The 22,153-nt window shown below is 41.4% G+C and overlaps 1 protein-coding gene across 1 annotated transcript in view; it reads left to right on the top strand.

The window, feature by feature from the left end:
* The window catches only part of camkvl (CaM kinase-like vesicle-associated, like), a 37,493-nt gene extending 16,152 nt beyond the window's left edge, over positions 1-21,341 (top strand). The window contains exons 2-11 of the mRNA XM_059334130.1: positions 10,561-10,667; positions 12,820-12,951; positions 13,324-13,398; positions 14,265-14,403; positions 15,842-15,962; positions 16,640-16,715; positions 16,867-17,003; positions 17,281-17,359; positions 17,455-17,542; positions 19,131-21,341. Of these exons, the coding sequence (XP_059190113.1) occupies positions 10,573-10,667; positions 12,820-12,951; positions 13,324-13,398; positions 14,265-14,403; positions 15,842-15,962; positions 16,640-16,715; positions 16,867-17,003; positions 17,281-17,359; positions 17,455-17,542; positions 19,131-20,612 (2,424 nt within the window). The 5' untranslated portion in view covers positions 10,561-10,572 and the 3' untranslated portion in view covers positions 20,613-21,341. The remainder of the gene's footprint in view (positions 1-10,560; positions 10,668-12,819; positions 12,952-13,323; positions 13,399-14,264; positions 14,404-15,841; positions 15,963-16,639; positions 16,716-16,866; positions 17,004-17,280; positions 17,360-17,454; positions 17,543-19,130) is intronic.
* Positions 21,342-22,153: the final 812 nt, after the last annotated feature.

Below are 22,153 nucleotides of genomic sequence, written 5' to 3' on the forward strand. Positions count from 1 at the left end.
CTGTGTGTAGGAGGATCGTGGGTAGGTGCATTAGTGTCTGTACGTGTTTGACAGAGAGAGTGGAAAGAGGTGTGTGAGGGAGAGAGTTCTCTTTCCACATGAGTGTATCTCAAGCATCCAAAAGTGGATTAAGTGTAACCAAAAGTGCCCCCAAGCACACACATGCACATAAATGAAGTTGGTTGATAAAAGTAGCATCAGCTCATCGCCCTGAAGGGAGTTGCATGCAAAGTCATTGATACATTTTGTGCTTCTGAGTGTTTGTGCACTCACACTTAACTCTTCTACCCAGTGCTGGGGGAGGAAACCACTTGACAGAGAAAGTTGTTTCTCTCCACTGACCCCCGTCACACTCACACACATGCTAATAGGTAGACACAGCCGTCAGCTTTCCACTTTACTCCCCAAGTGTTACATATCCTCTGAATGTTTTATCATGATCTCGCACTTCTGAAACATTAACGACAGTCCCTCCTTCTCTTTTTCTGTCCTTTTTTCTCTGTCGAAGGTGTTTGTGTTGCGTACTGTGAGGTGCACATGTGTCAGAGCTGACAGGATTTGTTAAATTCAGTGGTTTTTATGTTTGACATGTGAGCCGTGTGCGACAGGGTCATGTCTGCCTGGCGTGGCAATTTTTTCTGCACCACAAACTTTTCACATGAATTCGATCTGTCAGAACGTGCATGCATGAGTGAAGTATGAAATGTAATTTTGTTTGTTTTTTACTTATGATTGTGTTTAATACAACATTTCTTCTCAATAAAGACATTTTTCACTGTTTCCCTCACAGTTAAATGTGCTATACATGCACATTAGGATTAAGAGGAAGCATTACAGAATTAGTAAATCACATTTCAGTAAATATCTGTAGCTACAGAGTTGGGATTGTTTTCTGTTTTCTCCAACACTGGCAAACAAGAAGTGAGTCTGATTCTTTATGCTTTCCAAAGGCTGCACAAGTGATTTATGGTCAGAATCCTACCTGATGTCCAAGGTTAATGCTAATTCCTGGGTTGCTGTTCTGAGAGTCTGGATCAATCATTGTTTTTTTATTCGTACATTTGTCTTACAGCAAAAAGAGAAACTGATATACTGACAGATTAAATCAGAGATAGCTGGAGGAAACAGCGAGGTGGCCCCTTAACAGTGCTTGTAAGCAGGCATGTTGTGGTTTTATTAATATTAATAGGTGACAAGCACATCAACATTTTCAAAAAGTCCTCATCCTCATTCCAAGGCCAGCAATTTCAAATAAATGAAACCCCACATGGGTGAATATTAAAAAATATGATTTAAAAAAGTATTTCCAGGGACAGAAAATTCCAGCTTTGTTTGGATAGACAGAGGTCCGGACTCAAGTCAGACACTAGCACTATATTTGATAACTTTAGACCCCACTTAACAAAATAAAAAAAGGCTCAACTTGGACTATAACACCATGAATAATGACTTCACTTAGACTTGAGTATTTGGACTTGAAAAATACTTGATACCTTCTGCCAAGCACAAGGATTTAGAAGTGTTTAAAAAACTTTGCCACAAATCCATTAATTTCTCTTAATTTCTGACTAATGATAACACTGTTCATTCCCAGCAAAAGATGAAAAAGAAAGTTGTGCTATTCCTCACTTGGGGTGACATTAAAGCTTACAAAGAACAGTGTGTATTGATTTCATAATTTAATTAAATCCACTGTTGTACTGGATGTCCTTGCTCCAAACAGAAGCCCACAACTCTCTTAAGGCTTAACAGCTCAACACTGATTAGTGTGCTTCATATATGGGCTGTGGACACAGTAGATGTATCGCCTGTACAATACAATACTCTGCCAGTTCTGATATTAGTTACTGTATATCCTGTACCCATATGTGAGACGGAACATTGGGTGCACACTTAATATAATAACAACAAAGCCACACACGATGATCAGAATTAAATTACTTAAAAGACTTTTGCAACACAGAAAACTGAACATTAGAAGCTTCACAAATGTGGGATTTGTTGCAGGGCAATAGTGTCGGGTGGGATTAAACTGCACACATGTTACATTAATTCCATTGATACTTTGTCAGTGTACAGTTTATACCGTTTGTTAGTTGTGAGTCAATCAGATGCATGCTTCAACACTCTGTGCAAGATGAGTTAGGGTTAAGGTTAGGTGGGTTTGGTCCAAACAAGAGAGCTGGAAGCAAGGGGGCAGGGAATAGAGAGGGGGGCATTGGGCAATTTGGCCTTGCAAAATGGTCTAGTTTGTCAAATACTTTGGTTAATAGCAAAATTAAACCAGAGACTATTTTGCGATGGGATCACTCAAGGTCGAATGATTCAGATTGAAGCGGCTGACCTCTCACCTCTCAGTATCTGATTGAAAATGGATCTATGAGTACCCACATATTTCTCCACTTTACAGACAAGCCCACTTTATGCTAATCCCATGCATTTTGGGTTAATAAAAACATGCAGTTTTTTGCATGCAATACAAATTACTTTTGTCAGTTAAAAGAGCCCAATTGTCTTCAAGTGTGAAGATGTCAGTCCCCATTGTAGCCAATTCCTTGTAGTGAGACCATTATTTGAAACTTGACGCCACTGTTTAAAATGACCTGCTGTGACCTCAGGGGTTAATCATCGTTCTAATTAGCAAATTAAAGCATGCTTATAATCTAAATATCAGCATGTAAGTATTGTTATTGTAAGCACTGTGCCTAAGTTCAGCCTTCAGATTGGCCATTTAAGCAGGTAGCAACCTCCAGCCCCAAATTCTCCCACCTCAACCTCTCATGTTGAGGACAAGCATTACATAAGCAGGAGGGTGTGAACACTGATTGCTTTTACTGATAGAAAGTGTAAGGCAGTACAACATGGAAACAGCACAAAAGCAGACAGAGTGATTGTAAGGAGAGAGAGAGAGATTTTAGAAAATGTTACAAATGCTCTAAGCATGTAAATGAGTGTGCTTTTACGCAACAAATTTATGTGATATATTGTCTTTCATTTTCTCTTCTCCTATGCTCCAATCTCCATCTCATTCCCTGGCTAGCTCGCTGTCATGTGGAGAACCGATTTTCTATTTTGATTCAACGTCCAACTTAGAGAGGAAGTGCTTTTTCCTGTCTCTTTTTGTGAGATTTTTTGTGCGTATGAGTGCATATTCAAATGATCTGCACATAAAGTTACTCGCAAAAAGCACACTCGGTCTGTGTGTTGTATACATGCAGTGTGTGTGTGTGCCTGCGGGTCTTTCCTCAGGCTATTCTGGTGTCAGAAAGAGCAGACCTGTCAGCCAGATATTGCATCATTCTACGTAAACTACAGGCACACATGCACACATATACACACTTTTGTCACACACACACAAAAAATACTCTGTGGCCCTTTCTCCCTGAGGACGCACTTACTGTGCAAGACCTGCACAGATCCACTCTACTAATGAGGGGACAGGAAACAGAGGACACATGGGGGGAAGCGAGAGGTGAGGAAGGAAGTATTTCTGACAGTCAGGGTAAGGTTTAGAAACACATGAATCCTATAATTCAGAATAATAAGCCAATACTGTGTATTCATATGCTCTCTCTCTCTCTCTCTCTCTCTCTCTCTCTCTCTCTCTCTGTGTGTGTGTGTGTGTGTGTGTTTGCGTGTGTGTGTTTGGCAGCGCTACATGAATTTGGTAGATTTTATATGTGTCTGCATTTGGAAATGGGTTTTCTGTCTCTTTCTCTCTCTCTGGGCAGATGTGATGAATTTTCATTAGAGCGTTTCCTTATTAAGCCTGTTTCTGTCCTTGTGTATGCCTTGCAGTCCCACACACACATACACACACTCACTGTCTCTTCCCCTTGCACACACTCATGCACAGACCTTAGATGAGAGCCGCTCTGTGAGCAATAAGGGAATTAGTGTTTATAACAAGCTCGGAGAAGACCCCTTAGTGGGAACTCAGCGGAAGAAGCAAATGTAATAGTTATCAAGGCAACATACACACACACACACACACACATGTGCAAACCATTATGTGGTATCCACACATGTGTAACTCTTAATACTGTAACTTTTGTGCAGCCTAAGTTTGTGTGTATTTTGAATGACGATCCATTCACCCTCTTCCTCACCGTGCCATCCTGTAGTACACTTGATTTTAACAAGCACAGTAATTCCGATAATTGGCCCTTCATCTGCTTCTCCTCTTCTTCTCTGTCAGTTCTTCTCTCCTGTGTACTCTGTCGCATCCTCATAACTCTTTTTATTTGTCCCACTTTCACATAACAGCATCCTGATAAGGCCCGGGAGCAACCTTGGACGGCTGCGCTCAATATCGAAAACACACTCGTCAGCTCAGCAGGAATGAGCTGACTGATTTCTGTTTAATATCGTTACATTGTTGTTTTAAAGGCCAAAATGATATTAATGATCATATGAAAGGGCTTTCAGATGCATCTAAAATATTCATTGCGTTAATATTTTCTAATTGCACTTGGTGCAATTCTTACATAAGGTTGTAAATCTAATGAAATTTCCTCTGAGGAATTTCGAATCCAAAGCACAACAGATGCTGGGTAAAAAGTCAATATTGGCCATGTTTTTCTTCCCCTGAAGTAAACCAGGGTGATCTTGATTGATCAATATGAAACTGCAAGTGTCATGTCTTGTTATATACAGATGGAGACACACAGAAGAAACAATCAAAGTGCACGAGAGCAGGAAATATCGCAAAACCTGATTTAAATGGTGGACTTAATTACCCCTTTGAGGGCTTTTTGGACAAAGACAGTTTCCCTTTCATGATACTGTAAGTGCTCAAACATGTGTGTGTCTCTTAAATGTATTTATTTAATTTACTTGCTTATACACACACATGCCGAGGGGGGCAAGTGCAGCAGGATTAGTGGTTGTACGGTGCAGGAATGGCACAAACATCCACAATCTCCTCTCTGTTATTCCCATTAGTCTCAACACTCAACAGTTTGAACATCAGGGGTTGGCACATCAGTCATAACCCCTGATGTTTTTCTCCACCTCCTTGGGTAAAGGATTGCCATGATTAAACCTTTCGGACTGGAGCGCTACTAAAACGGGGATAGGGTGAGGGGAAAAAAATGTTGAGATGAAAGCAACGCAGAGGCAGTGAAAGGTGCAGGGAGCAGGAACGAGAGCCAGGGAAAGACAAAGAGGCTTTTAAGTGAAATGATCCCGCTGTCTGGTTGAAAGGACAAACACGTTTTTCTTGTAGAATCACACACCTGTACCCTTGCTGTCGTGATATAGGCAGAGTGACATGTCAAACACTAATGAGGGACATGTCTCTGTCATGTAAGGACATCTGTATAATGTGTGGATGTATACATGCACATAAAGGTTGTGTGTACGAATGTGTGTATGCATGTGCGAGTGTGTAACACAGGTTCTCTGACATGCAAGGCCTGCCATCTCTTGTTCACACAGGCAGAAGTAACCTGAGGTCAGCCACAGACCCTCTGCTGCTCTGAGTTATCTCCTGAGGCAAACATTGACATGCTTGTTATATATATTTTATATGCACACACTCACATGCACACACACACACACACACACACACACCATCTTGTTGTTTATCTTATCACAGCGTAGATCTAGTGTCACCTCCCAAAAAAAAAAAAAAAAGCCAATCAGTTAATCACGTTGTGCAGGTATCAGGATTTGTGTCGTGGTGATGCTGATAATGACAATGTTGTTGACTTATCACCGTGCTGCATCTGGATGAGAGTGACAAGGACACACAACACACCTAACCACTTGACTGACAATAAAGCAGCTGCACACAAAATACGGTGAAATATGTACATAACATACATTTCCATTTATTCTCAGCTCTCTGTAACCGAGGCGCATCACAAGCCAAACTAGGCGCACAGCACATAGACCCACTGTAATAGACAGCTTTTTCTTTTCTCTTTCCCTTTTTTCCTTCCTTTAGTTCGACCAAGCACAGGCTTAATAGGGTAGGATGGCTAAAGAGATGAGTGCCAGTAAATAGCAGATTTTCTTAGAATAACCTTGACGCCGAGAACCTCTGAAACACTTCCCCTCTGAGCTGATAAAAAGAGATTCTATTCCATTTGATTCATTTTTGAGCCTTGCTGCGGCCTGAACACAACACTTGTGAACAAGCACACAGACACACTCACACACAGAGACTTGCACAAGCAATTGGATTTAAAAGCTGAAGATAAAGTGCGATGTCTCGGTGCGCCTTCACACCTGAGTCTGTGTGTGTTAATGGGTGTGCCTCTCCAAGGCTTATACAGGCATATATATATATATATATATGTTAGTTGTCATAACAGCATTTATTAGTGTTTTACAAGAGTTTTGTTTCATCATGTCAGAGTGACCAGTGTTTTTGATATGTTACTTTAAGGAACAGATAAAATCCATAAACAAAGATCCATTTTTTTTACTCTTAGTAATATTCATCAGTCCAGATTGTTTTGGTGTGAGTTGCCTACTCTTAGAGGCAAAGAGTAGGGAAGAGTCTGCCTCTCTCGACTATAATAACACTTATGGCATTAAAAAAGGGGAACAATTTTCTTTTTTTATTATAGTTCCTACTGAAACTGCTCATAACAAGGTTTGTAGATTATCTTGAAAAAACAGGTCATGATTCCTGGAAAGAGACCGAAAGAGACATTTAAATGTTTTTTTTAATTATTATCTTAGCACATTTCCAGCACACTTTTTCAGGCAGGCATCTTCAGATTTCAGGGCAATATTTCCAACTCTCAGCAACTACATCACGCCAAAACAATCTATCTTTTCCATTCCACGGTGAACTGCCCCTTTGTGTCCTACCGTGATCGGATAAGAGTCACGATACAAAGAGACAAGTGTAATCACTGCCTGTGATGACATAACAGGTACCTGTACGCTCCTTTCTGTAACAGTAAATGTAGATATCCCTCATCCCCTTTAAGCTTAAATGCTTAAATAAGATGACAAAGGGCTGAAATCTATTCATCTTTTAAATATGTCATTACTATCTCCATCTGTGTAATGGAATATTGTGAAAAAGCCAATTGGCTGCCTTTAAAATGATAATGAATATCAAGGGGTTTATCCTGAAACAATGATTTTGGCTTATAATGTTGCATAATTGCAGAAAATAATATAATCACAGTGACATTACCTGATCAACTAGTGACAGTTTCACTTTATACAAGCATTGAGGATAAATTAACTACAAACATGACACTGGATGTTCCTTCATCTTTGCACAGAATAAACGTTTGAAAAGTTTGTAGCTGGACATAGAGAGGGGATGAAATGTATGACTACAGAAATTATTGAAAAGTGTTTGAAAATATTAATAATTACTGCCACCAAAATGTCAAAACGCCCAGAACACAGCGACCAGTTTTAGTGATTCAAAGCAGCACCTGCTGCTGACAGATCAGTGGCGGTGTCACTGAGGATAGCTGGAATGGTGCATTGTACTTCAATGCTTTCATTTTACCTCTGATATTATGCTACCTTCACCTACCTAGCAGATATTCAGAATGCGTGCTGGGAATTTGTTTTGCAGAGAGGCCGCCCTGTCAGCATGCCTTCAAATGCTTTCCGACTTTGGGGACAGCCCTTCATACCCTCCTAAAAATGAGTCACACAACACAGTATCACACATAGCCTGTTGGCACAATCCTACATGCACCCACATGCGCATACAGACACGTTCACCTGTGCAAACATTCACACGCACATAGTTGTGAAGCTGTGAGGTTGAGAGGTACTCTCAATCTGCCTCTGCACTTCTGTGTTTTACACTTTGTTCTCATGTACACTTTTTTCTTTATCCTTTTCACTTAGTCACAGTGCACCTTTTCTCCTTGCCTTTCTGTTCCTATTGTTTCTCACCTCTTTCCTCCAATCTTTTTCCTCTCTTCCCTTCTCATGTACTTTCTTCTCATATCCTCCCATATCGCCTCCTACTCTCTGTTAACTTCAAGGTTCATACTGACTCAGTATTCTGCAGGTATGTTGTTTTTAAGGCATATGAGTTTTTAGGGCAAGAAACAATCACCGGTGACACAAGAGAGGAACAAACAAAAAATCTAAAGGAGAGGGCAGACCATAAATATCTATCTTCACACCTAAAACACAAACATTTAGCCCGCATTCTTTATGCTACCCCTCGAGCCTTCAGAGAATTTCTATCGAAAAGGGAACAGCATCACTTAGTTTCGACTAAAGTTAAACCCATCTTGACTCAGGAGCAAAAGTTTGCAAAAAAAGTTGATGCCAGTGGTATTATACACTCACAGATTTTGTAATAGTGCCAACAAACTCCAGCAAATCCCCAACAGGTCACTGTGGCCTGTGTTGAGCTTTGAAACATCAGCAGAGGAAATTTGGGGATTTGGGGGCATTCTGACAAAATCTGGGATAGTATCTCTAAAGTGAAAGAGTATGGTGGCCAGCAGGGACAGAGTTTTAATGCAGGAAAAAGACTAAGAAAGTGTGCAGAAGTGCAGTGCTTGAAAGTTAGCATCTCAGAAAGTTATTGGCAAGCTTATGTGCTGACATTTGTTGCTTGGCAGTTGTTACTATATTTCAGTGGGGACTCTCTGTTCCCACATGGATGGAGGCGCTCCATTCACATCAAGCCAGCATCACCTTCACCGTCCTGGACCCTGTCATGGGAATGTTGTTGTGCTTACATAATCTCCTGGCAAAAACTAGGCCTTTTTCAATCCGCCGCTAAATTCCCCCTTGGTCTCACTGGAGCATTACGCTCACACAAGGACGCACATATGGACACACACAAGCACACACCCTTCTGCTCCAACTCATATCTGCACATGTGACATATCCGCATCAACCTTTGCACTTTGCTCAGACACACATGCACGCATGCACACACACACAACCAGAGTATCCCAGCGCTCTGGATTAGGGGTACAGATTAGAGATTAGGGCCAGGACTGGGATTACTCTCCGGCCCCGCCTCCACCATAGATCAGCAGCACCTCTGCCCCTATCATACAGTGGTGATGCTAAACAGACTTACACACAGACAGACAGAAAGAGAGAGAGTGAGGATTTTACATCACTGATATTCATTCTGTAATCCTAAATTAGCACCCACAAAATGTCATTACCTCGGAGGATTTCTATTGTCTCTCTGTTCTTATAGTCCTCACATCATTTTATTCTCAGTTTCTTTTTTCCCCTCCCTCCCTCCCTTCCTCCCTCTCTCATTCTCTCTTACACACACAACACAATCCTGAAGTCCTCTTCACTCGCCGCCTCTAGCATCACTCACACTAAGCACCACTCCCATTCCCTCCTATCACATATTTCCTGACTTGGTCAATTCCATGGATTTGTCTTGATGTGGTCCCGAGCACCCACAGAGAAAGGAGACAAACTGGATGTAGAAATGTCCACTAAGGGGGGAAATCAAGAGAAACAATAGAAATTAATTATCCAACAGGGACGGGTTATGGCAGGTATTTTGGAGAGGAGAACGACATTGAGGATAGATGGCTGAATCTTCCAGGGAATCTGTCTCCTACAGTAGATGGAGTGTTAAAGGATGTGGGTGAGGATTGCCTGAGGACTGTGGTGAGATGGTATATCGATTGCTGATTCACTATCTTCTAGATCCTTGATTTTCTACCTGGGCGTTTGGGACCTCCTGTGGGGTCACATGCTATTTTAGGGTTGACATCATAAGAAGGATGTTATGGTGAAATATATATATATATATAAATATATATATATATATACTGTATATGTACTGTACGTAATCATTATATATATATTGTTTTTACCCTTGTGAAATACATTTCTCAAGAGCAAGAAGTTACATTGAGGGGGACAGAGAAAATAAAAGCAAATCACAGCAAGTTTAAAAGGTCATGAACTGCTGATCTAAATCAAAAGACAAATCCAAACTCTCTCTCTTCTCTCTCTCTCTCTCTCTCTCTCTCTCTCTCTCTCTCTCTCTCTCGCACACACACACACACACACACACACACACACACACAGACTGCAAACAAAAAACTAATTTTCCCGTCATTAAAACCCAGCGCTGCCAGTGTTACTCGGGCCACCAGTGATTGCTGGGGAAGCCAGCTGCTTGAGGGAAACGGGGACACTGCCCTTTATAAATAAAGTTTAACTTGAACCTGACAGACGTTGCACAGAATCTGCAGACTTTAGCAGAGTAGGGAGAAGCTTAGTGGGTAGCTTAGTATCTGTTGACAAGGCTGGCACGCAACCAGGCTGCCAGAAGCGTTAGTATCCAGATTCGTTCAGAAATGGACTTGGCTGTATGTGTGTTTCTCCCATGTACTGTATATTTTCAAGGCTAATAGTAATGGCACTCCCATGGCGTCTCTGACTTCAACCACTGAAGGCTTTCATAATATTTCATCAGTACCTCTTTTCCTCTTTAACATGCTTGTCCATGCTGCTCCGCAATCCCTTTATCTGTCTGTTACCGAAAGGTGTCATCAAAATAATTCATGCTTTACTTTCCCTCTTTATTGTGCAATGATTAAACATTTATTTTTGTTCATTTCTTAGGTGAATGCCGTCATGCCATTTGGGTGCCTTGCCCTGCGAGATGGGCGGACTTACGACAGCATGTCTGATGTCACAGACAAATATGAGATTGGACAGGTCCTCCGAGCGTAAGTACCATGAAGCCTTATGCATGGATCTCTGTTGCTCCCCCCCCCCTTCTCCCATGTAGAATTCATGGACACATTCCAGTATTCCCAAATGGTCTTTATTCTCTTCATGAATTATTTCAAATTGGATCATTTTCCCTGCAGATTTGGTTTGGCATATCAAACACTTTCACTGAAGAAATGACAGAAGGTAATAGCATGAGGCGAGTGTGTGACAGACTTAAGAGACACATTTTTAGAGTTTTAGCCAACCAATTGTCCGTATATTTTTGATCATGACAGTTCATAAAACACACGGCTGGAAGTCTATTATTCATTCTGTGTAAATATTCATTCAGTCATGCCTGGAAAAAAAAAATCTTTTGGACATATTTTCAAAGAGCTGCTTGACTGGCCGAATGCTGAAAGTTTTCTTCTCATGAACACCTCTCCTTGACACATTGAAGGCACACACACACACACACACACACACACACACACACACACACACACACACACAAACATACCAATCAGTGTAAGAGGCCATATGGCAACATCAGCATCTGGCCTCAGAGATTTCTGCTCATCTTTTACATAACACACACGGACACACGCATGCAAACACACAAACAGGCGCACACAAATACACACACACACACACACACACACACACACACACACACACACACACACACAATTAACTTAGAATTAAGTAGACACATTTGCTGTACATGTACTCTTAATTTTATGAAAACATGGAAGACAAACTGGAATAAGCAGTAGGATATTTGTTAATTTTTATCTTGGAGGACAGACTTGGTTCATTTTGTTGAACCGCAACTAGCACACTACCCCATGAAGGACTCCCCATCCCCACCCCCTTGCGCTATAAGTCAAGGGATATTTTAGATTCAAGAAGAAAATCATCCAACCTGCACAAACTTCAGTCAGATAAAGGATCAATGAGTCAGGCAGACTCTACTAACATATTCAACTAAATAATTCTTCTGCCTCTGCACTCACTCTGCTACTAAGAGAAGGAGAGGGAGGATGGCGGGTTAACAAAGGGCAGGTAATTTTGTTTACAATGAGGATGGTTTCTCTCCTGATCACCCTCCCAATTGCCTACTTAGTATAAGATAAAATGTGTGTTCTGTTACCATTGATTTGATATCAGAATTAGCCGCCCCCTCGGTGGCAGGTGGGCCGTGTGTTTTGCAGTTGAGAGGCTAAAGCTAAAATATATGGATAACCATTCCATTATATGTTGTCAGGAAGGGGGTGAAATAATACGCCAAACTTGAGGCTATTTTCGCAGGACATGTGGTGATTTTCAAAGCTGACCTCTGACCTCAACATATCTGAATGAAAATGGGTTCTATAGGCTCCCACGGGTTTCCTCTTTACATACATGCCTGTTTTATGATAATAACATGCAGTTTAAGGCAAAAAACATATCGTTTTTCTCATGCATTATAATGTGCGATTTTCACCTACTGTATTTGAATATTTCTGCATACTAATGGATTAATTGATGAAAGCCATTTTTATTAGAGCTTTATGATGAGAACAACTTGACACACAGCTCAAATTAATTTTCAGGTCCACAAATTTCAGATGATGTACACCACCTGCTATCTCCCCCTAAAAATCCACTGCCCATAACCCCCAATTCTCTATAAAGAAAGGCTGAATGGTAAGGGGCTAAGGTAAAACAGAAAGTGTACATTTTTAAATATTTCAAGAAAGAAAGAAAGAAAGAAAGAAATGCTGGTAGTATTTATTGGGCATGAAAGATTTAATGTGAAATGTGCAGTTTAATTTTGCATGCACACATTTGGCTGTAAGCCCCAAAGGCTCAAAACCAGACGATGCCCAGCTCAAGGCAGCGTTAGACCCATTTCAGTTATTGTTGTGTGTTTAGGGTTATTTATGACCCTTTTATTCTACTCCACGACTCTCCACCCAATTAAATTCTCTCACTGTTTTTCACCAAAACATCCAGTGTACTTTGTCTCACTATTGCATCTCTCTGGGGCAGTATTCTCATATGTGAACAACAACATCCATATGAAAGCATGTACACTTATGTTGTGCTCTAACATTATGTTTACCTTCTCTGCTTCTCTCTGTATGTCTGTCTGTCTTTCTATTTTTCTTTCTTCTTGCGTAGGAAGGAGTTCTGCGAACTGTGCCTGGCTAAGGACAGACAGACAGACAAGGTGTTTGTCTGCAAGAAATTCCTCAAGAAGGACGGCAGGAAAGTCCGCAAGGCTGCCAAGAACGAAATCATGATCCTGAAATTGTACGCAGTCGGTCTGTGGACAGATGGATGTATGATTGTGGGGATGGAGAGAGACAGAGAGAGAGAGAGAGAGAGAGAGAGAGAGAGAGAGAGAGAGAGAGAGAGAGAGAGAATTATTGAGAGTTACTTGAAATTTCTGTTTCCAGTCACACAATCCATGCAATAACCCTAGTTAATAATGTAAGCTCAGGTGTTTATAGCTTCTGCCTTGCACTGTTTTTGAAGTATCTACCCAGCCAAAGAGACTTACACCCACACAATCTTGTACATAAGGCTATTCAAAAGCAACTGAATTTTCAACACTCTCCAGTCGTAGAAGTGACCCTTGACTGTTGTAAGGTTACTGTCTGTGACTTCTTCTTGCTTTTCTAGGGTCAACCATCCAAACATCCTTCAGCTGATAGACACATTCGAGACCCGGAAAGAATACTTCATCATCCAGGAACTGTGAGTGTTTCTTTTACTGTTTAACTATTTATCTTTTTTGTGTAAGCATTCCCAACAATGTGCATTTAAGTGTGTGTGTCTTAATTGTGTACCCTTGTGTACCTTAACACACACAAATCCATCAGAGGGCAGGGGGTTGAGTCTACCCTCTTATTACTGTGTGCTCTGTGGCTCCCCTCAGCAACAGAGGAAGGTGTTAGATTTTATGAGATATTTGCTCTTAGTAACTCTCAACATTACTCAGTGCTCCTGAAGCACTGCTTTGCCGTAATAGAGTGTCCACAGAGAGCTCGGGATCGATACATCAGAGTGGGCCCAGTACTCGTCACTTGTGACTGGTGCATTTTTTTAAACATTTACAACTTTATTTGAAACCAATAACACTGATTGGAGCTGAGTGGACAAATAATTTCCCTTCTGTTACTGAGAAAAAGAGAAAACAGACTCAAAGTGATTGCAATCATCTGTGTGTTTGTGCTCATTAGGCATTTTATGACTTGGTGTCTGTTCATAGCTCACACATTAGCCCAGCCAATAGTCCTCCTGCTGAGGGCGATACGTGATGATCACACCCATCATTTATACACTCCTAAGTTAACCAAGTCTTTCAGAGTAATGACCAATAGTCTAATTTTTAATTGCTCAGCAGTGCTAGCTTTAGGCCAGTAGAAGCAGATTGCCTTACTAATAGACAAAAAGCAAGAGCACAGGGCTTTTTATAACTGTGTTACTAAGAGCTTAATGTGAATTATTTTGCTGCAACATGTGGTTAACAGTCGCACCAACTTACATTCATTTTTATTAGTATTTTTGGTGTTGTGCGAGTTGCTTTTTTTATGTTTATGTGTGCGTCTGACTGCATGCAGTGCCACGGGGGGAGACGTATTTGACTGGATTCTGGACCAAGGGAATTACACAGAGAGAGACGCATCCAATGTCATCAGACAGGTCCTTGAGGCTGTGGCGTACTTACACTCCCTCAACATAGTTCACAGGAACCTGAAGGTACACCCTCCTCCTCTTTCTCCCTCTGCCTACATTATGTACAGCATGTGCAGCTGTGTGTGTGGTAAGTGTCATTACAGTAGAAATATATAAAAAGACTGGTGACTTGCCTCTAAAAATACAGGAAGAAATATAACACAAAAGATTTTATTTGAGTGGGTGTCCCTCTTTCGCCATCACACCCCAGAAAGTAATTGTCAGTGTACAGTCAGCAGAATCTCTTCGGAGACACATAAAAGCACTGTATGCCATCTCCGTTAATGACTCAACATTTGATAACCTTTTTAGCAAGGGAGTAAACACAGTCTTTATGGCTTAATGCAATCTCCAGCAATACACGCACACACACACAGACAGATTCATATCTTTATCCCCCATTATCAACCCATTTGGATGGAATTACAACATGTCTTGATCTTTAGACTCCCTCTACTGGTGGAAGCCAGAATTTTTTTTCAACCTATATTATATAGTCTATATGGTCTGGACTTGTATATCTTGAGGACCCATGACATTGAATGAAAGTGACATTTTCAGATCAAGTAGGTATGTTCTAGCCCTTGCTTTTTCTTCTACCTTGTCAACGATTGACGTGTGATTATTATTAAAGATTTAGATTAATGATTTACCTGATGATTCATTACTTATTGCTGGTACCTTATACTTGTAACCATCTTGATTTAAACAAGCTTGTAAAATCAAGATTGTGAAATGTGACAAAGTTCAAAACACAAATTACAAATCAACTTTAAAGGTATACTGTGCAGGATTCTTCTGGAAAATGTAAAGACTCACACAATAGTAATCCCTCTCAATCATCACTTACGACCCACTAGATTTTTCTAATTTTGTTGTGTTTGGGATATTTGGGCATCCCCCTTTTGGACATAAAGTTATAAAAAAAAGAGCTCACACAACCTGCTTTCCCTTTTGTTGAGCTGGTGAGGAGGAGCCAACTTTGAATGTTGTGGTTACAAACAGTGAGATGTGACAATACATCGTTTGCCTTTAACTTTATGGTCTCCAAGGGAGAATTAGTCTTTCAGTCATGTGAAGCACAGAAAACACACAGATTTGAACATAAAATACGATTGAAAAATATCCAATGTTCTCGTAAAACAATGCATATCAATAATACAAAACCTGATATACGTCCCACCAATTTTCCAATGGCTTTCCAGCATCACCGTTATCAACTACCAATATTACATGGAAGATTAATAATCAGCTGACTCATCTTGAGCAATTAAACATTTCATGACAATGATTGTTCTGTTGATCTGCTCTTCTCACCTGTCAAGAGATTGCCAAGTTATAATATAAATGATAAATGATACAGGGTCGTAATGGTTTTACTGTCTGCTGATGATCAATTTCCAATATCACTAAACTAACCAACCAACCTGAACCACCTGATTCTGTCCCTCATTTTGTTCAGCTGGAAAACCTGATGTACTACACAGAAAACAACCACAACAAAGTAGTTCTGCGAGATTTCTACCTGTCCAGGTTTGAGAATGGACCAATCACGGAGCCATGTGGAACACCAGAGTACCTGGGTAGGATACTCTCCCTGTTCTATTTATATGTTTAACTCTACTTCTCTATGTTTTTGGTTTTCTCATCCACTCTTACGTCCTTCCATCAGCTTTACCTCCTCTGTGTGAAAATTGGCCTACGGGTATACTTTACCTTTTTGATGTCTTTACTTCCATGTGCTTTTGAAGATAAAAATCTGCCAGAGATAAACAGTTATAGTGAAAACCAGTCGTGAAACCCTGTGAAACACATGCACAGAATTGAAAGCACCTAACTCTCACCCTCCTCCTACTTCTCTTCTTGTTTCACATCCTCACATCTTATGTCTCGCTCCCTTCTCTGTCTCTCTGTCTCTCTCTCTCTTTCTCTCTCTTTCTCTCTCTCTCTCTCTCTCTCTCTCTCTCTCTCACTCTCTGAGGTTTATGTGAGGGCAACTTAGAGTGCAGAACTCTGCTTTGGCTGGGTTCTCTCCAATGAAAGGTCAGGATATTTATTCATAATGCTGAGCTGAGTAATTAGACATATAAATAAGGAAAGGGAAGAGAGGCCTTGACAGGAGGAGGAATGCAAAAGAGGGAGCTGTTTTCTGTGCAGGGTGGAATTATGAATGCAGTGCGATGGTTTATAAATGAAAACCCAGCCATTCAAATCTCTATTCTTCGCTCTATCTGTGTCTGCTCTTTTTTCTGTCTCTCAGCTCCTGAAGTGGTGGCTCGTCACCGATATGGTCGTCCTGTGGACTGCTGGGCTGTGGGTGTCATTATGTTCATACTGTGAGTCTCCATCAGTAATTACCAAAAATTTCAAAAAGCAGGCCTGCACATATTATTGCTTTGTTGTTCATGAGGCATGCATTCCTTACATGTTTTTTTTTTAAATAACTTCTCTTCCTTTGTCTCTTTATGTATGTTTCCCCTTTTGTAGTTTATCAGGTAATCCACCTTTTTATGATGAGACAGAAGAGGAAAACACAGATCTTCATAATCGCATCATATTCTGTCGCATTGTTGCTGGTGACTTTGAGTTTGATTCTCCGTACTGGGATGACATTTCACCTGCAGGTACATAACTTCACCACATCGTGGCAGTAAAAACAACACAGTTAAATTGTGTGGCTGAAGCATTGGGGATGATGGCAGTCAGAGAAAAGTCTACTTGTCCATCAGTGGCCTTAAATTAAAGTAGCAATGATGTCACAGGACTCTTCAATCACATTTTTCACAACCAGTTATCAAAATTTGCATTCTCTGTTATAAGAAAAAGACTGTATAAAAATATTTTCCCATCACATTTGATGCCAATTAAATTGACCTTTTTTCTTCATTATTTCTGTTTCAGCTAAGGAGCTTGTCTGTCGACTTATGGAGGTAGACCAGATGCTGAGAATTACCGCACAGGATGCACTTTGGCACGAATGGTAATATCGTGCATATAAACCAAAAAGGCACAAACATTTTAGCACACACCCACAGGGTATTTACTCACTTTTATAATGTCTGTCACCTGTGCCAGGATTGCAGGGAATGGTGCATCAGAGAAGAACCTAAAGGATGGTGTGTGTGCCCAGTTTGAGAAGAACTTTGCAAAGGCCAAATGGCGGGTATGAATTAAATCTCACTCTCTTTCTGTAGCAGTAATTGAAGTCGGTGATAACATAGCCAAGTAAGCTGCAGAGAAAAAGGCGAAAAGACAAGATAAAAGCTAGGGAAAAATAATAAAGATGACTGCAGTATAAATAAAACTAGTCAAAATGATGTTATTTGTAAAAATGATTGCACATGAGGTGCTGCAGAGGTATGTTTTACGTTTACATTTGGTGGTGGTCATAAGGATATCCTAGGGGTGTGAATGCTGAAGACCAAGAAGGAGCAAGTCGAGATGGCAGTGCTGACCTAACAGCATAAGTAACAGTTATAACCCTCTTCTTTCTTTCCCCATGTGGTTCCCAGGAGTTGAAGGTATTGTAGTTCATTATGAGGGAGAGTGGAAGGACAGAGCATGGGCAGAAACTCATCTTCAGTCTGGCATGATTCAATAACAAATCATCTCTCTAATGGCTGAACACCCTCTTGAATAAAAAAGAGGTTTCTCTTGGTAAAAGTATACATAATAATCGACAGATCTGGAAAAACTTGTAATTAAAGCTCAGTCAGCCTTGAGATGTATCGATCATGTCAGTGCTGGTGAAACTCTCCTCATAAGCTCTGCTCCTGCCCACTGTCACTCCTGTCCTGTCCCAGAAGAGATCCATCCACTCTGCCCCACTGTTTTTCATTGGATTAAGACCCAGATGTTCAAAGTGGCCCACTCTGCTCCTTTCTTACTCCTCATCTGCACTAGTCTATGAAACCAGATTGGTAAAAACAAGATAATGATCAGCAAGAGGAAAGAGAGTTTGCTCATTGCTTGTGTAGTGTTCGTGTTTGTGTAGATAAGGAGAAGAAGAAATGGAAAGGATATATGGGATCTAGGCCACTGTGGACCATTGAACCGCAGTGATTTGAACTATAAGGCCCTCTGTCATTCCTCTTACATGAATCCTGGCTCATTGCCCCATACTGTACCTCAGTGTTACATTCAAGTCATACTTGAAGCTGCACAGAAGCTTTTCAGTTAAGCCATACTCTATTCTGTGTCCAAATGGCTTTTCGCTTCCAGAGAATCAATTCCTTGGTTTAAAAAGAACCTCTAAACTCACAGATTTTCCCTAACTCCTTAAGTGTTTGTAGATTGAAAGGAGTCAGATGGGTGTAAGATTGAAGGAGAAGGAGATTTACACTTATCTGTTCACTATCCTTTCTCAGGTGACAAGCAGCCAAGGAGTGGCTTGGAGAGAGTGAGTCTTGAGATTGATTTAAACCAGGGTACAATATGTGGTAGCTTCCTGGAAGTAAACAACTGGCACCAATCTAACTGCAGTGTCACTTCACACTAATCACATCTCAGCGCTTAGTATGATGGTGCTAAATCATGGTGACGTGACAGGCTTTTTGTCAAACGCTTGTCTTCAGAGCTCATTTTTTATGCTTTGCTATAACCAACTATGGTATGGTTAAGTTTTTTTCTTTTCTTTTAGGGAAACAAGTCAATATGGGTGTTTATGAAAAAGGCAATATATACTGTAAATTTAATTCTCTTTACACGACTATCCGTCTCTCCTTTCTTCTTTGCCTCTGTTTATTTTGCAGAAAGCAATCCGTGTCGCCACCTTCATGCAACGATTGAAGAATCCAGAGGCACTAATTGAAAGTTCAGCCGAGCCGCAGGGCAGTGAGGATGCAGGAGATGGTGAAGGGGGTGTGTCCCAGGGGACAAGTGATGAGGGAGACAAAGGGACAAGTGATGGAGGGGTGACATCAAGTAGTGTCTCTTTAGAAGTTACTGTTGAAAATACACCGGTGGATATGGACCAGGATGAGGAGAGGAGGAAGGTTGGAGAAAACCAGGATGAAGTAAAGATGAGCGTAGGCCCATCAGTAGGGATTTCCCCATCAGATATTCAGACACCTCTCTGTCAGCAGGGCCAATCAAATGCAGCCCCCACATTCACGCAGGAGGGACCTGATAAGGTTGGTGCAAAGAAAGCAGCAGGTGATGGAACCAGGAAAATGGCTGCAAACTTGGGTCAAAATAAGGTGGTTCCAGAATCCAAACCGACTCCTGTGATGACGCCTGACCCCTGCAAGCTGTCGGACAGTTCTTCAGGCACTCCCCTTGACAAAAAACGCACATCTGCTTCCCCTGAACCCAGCAGTAAACGTAAGATGGCTGCAACGCTCCATGGCCCTCAACCTGCAGCTTCTGGTGCTGCAGCAGCCTCACCGGAGAAAAGGCCAGCCACGCAGAGGGAGCAGAAGGATGAGACTGACGGAAGTTGGTGTCAGACACAAGTACCTGAGGCAGTGGCAGTCACTCCAGCAATGGGGCCTGTGGTTGGGGCAGATGTAGGACTAGGAGTTAGGTTAAGAGGTGATGCTAGCCCCATGAGTAGAAGGGATAGAGATGCCAGGACAACAGACAGATACAGCGCTGAGTTGAGCATAGCAAGGCCAGGTCCTGCAACAGGACAGGGTTGTTATGCAGTAGGCAGCTCCGCAAGTTTGGGCCGTCATGCCACACCATACACCCCAGATGTTGGGCCTGTAGGTATGGGGATGGCAGCGAGCTATGGGAGTCCATACAGTTCCCTGTACACGAGTGGAGGAAGCGTGGGGATGTACGGGACGGGGCTACCGCATGGAGGAGGCGGGAGCAGCACGACAAGCGACTGGCAAATGGACAGTGTGATCGAGCAGATAGAAAAGCAAATGGCCGCCGTGCTGGAGAAGATTGAGGGAGACATGCCCTCGCTGCTAGAGCAAATCAGTGACTGCCCTGCTGAACCACCACGTGCCAGAAGCACACACGCCTCACCTGCCACCTCACGCACACGCTCCTCACAGCACTCCTCAACTGCGACCTCTGCAACTCCTCCGCCCCTTCCAACCTCTCCCAGGCCAGCGCTGCCATCTCTCCCTCGCCTTACTATCCCTCCTCCCTCCTATCCCCCACCCTCCCCACCCACACAGTCCTCCCCCCAGGCTGCAGGAGAGCAGGAAGACATGGATGGACAGAGGGATGCTGCTCGTTTAAGCCAGTCCCCCAGAGCAGGGATGGGCAGGGGGCTATGAAGCAGGTGTCCATGAATACACAACACCTGGAAGATTGGATTTATAGTTCAAATTTAAAGGTTTAAAGACTCTGTCTCACTTGGAAGTATCATCCACTTACTCCCCAGAACTGTGAAATGTTGTTTGGTTTGGCTGTGCATTCATAATGAGAATACTGATTAGAGAAAAACTCCCTATGACATTTAAATACTGGACTGGAGTATGCTTTATCTCTCTGTATGACAGCTGAAAAGAGAAAGATCTCAAAAGCTTGTTTGCATCTTAAATCCAAATTGTGCGCATGAATGCTTACCACACAACCTCCTTATACTGGAATCCAAGCATTCAGCACAGTGTGCAAATGTTGAATCTATACAAGTAAGAATAATTCTCAGCTAATAGTGGGAGTTAACAGCGAGGTTATGTTTTACATTATTCCCCACAATCTGTAAATACATACAAAGAACTTGGTTCCTTGTTCTGACTCTATTCCCATGATGTAAACTTCCTCATATCCAAGCTGACATTTACTTTTTCCAAATGAGCTCATCCAATTCCATTATTTATTTTTATTTTCCATTCCTTTTTATTTATGTAGCTAATAATTTCTATAGTGTGGCTGCAAAACCATGAGCTTGCAGTCACAAAGTTGTACAGACGTTTGTGAAACTGAACTTATCAAGCCTTTCGATTGGCTGCTGGAGATTGAGATTTGTTTTATTATACAGTGTATTTAAACTTGAAATTTCACTCAAAGTCTTGTGAGTTGCTCCACAGCTTTTGAGAGCTGGGGAAAAATCTTAAGATGCAAGATATTATGTAAAGGCTTTGCAATAACACACACACACACACACACACACACACACACACACACACACACACACTCTCTTCTTTTTCCACAGTTCTCCAAAAGTTTGGCCCAGAAAATTTGTTTGCATCTTTCTCCTATTTTGTCGACACATTCATTTGTTGATTACTGTTAGTTGCTCCTTTTTATTATGTAAAAAAAGTCTTTCTGAAGTTCACTCTGCTTTTGGATCTATGTAATACCAGGTTCTGTGCTTTTCTCCTGAACAAGTCTTGACATCCTCCTATCCTTATGTAAACTGTGCTCTGTTTGCAAGTCTTTCAATAAAAGCAAAAAAAAGCACAAAAAAAAGTTGTTTTATTGGTCAAAAGTTGTTGGATATGAGATGATGACGCTTTAAGTGTTGTTTTGTCTTATAAATAAATATATTTCTATTATATAAATGGAATCACTGCTATGCTTTAGTGCTAGTGCTGAAAGAACCGTTATCCAATGATTTCATTATAGTATAACGCCATGCCTACATTTCCCATCTGGCTCTGCGTGAACCTCGGATTACTCTATCCTCGTGAAGGCATGGGGGTGAGGAAAATATTCGTCAACAGTTAAAATGCGATAAACCTATTTCGCAGTGTAGAATTCAATATGTTTGCCTTACATGTGTTGCGGTTGAACATTAAAGAGAATAGATTAAATGAATACGCGATAAAACCATTCGATTCACTTTTCAGTGAACCCTCTGGACAGAAGAGAT

This window comes from Centropristis striata, chromosome 5 (genome assembly GCF_030273125.1).
Source record: "Centropristis striata isolate RG_2023a ecotype Rhode Island chromosome 5, C.striata_1.0, whole genome shotgun sequence".
Lineage (NCBI taxonomy): Eukaryota > Metazoa > Chordata > Actinopteri > Perciformes > Serranidae > Centropristis > Centropristis striata.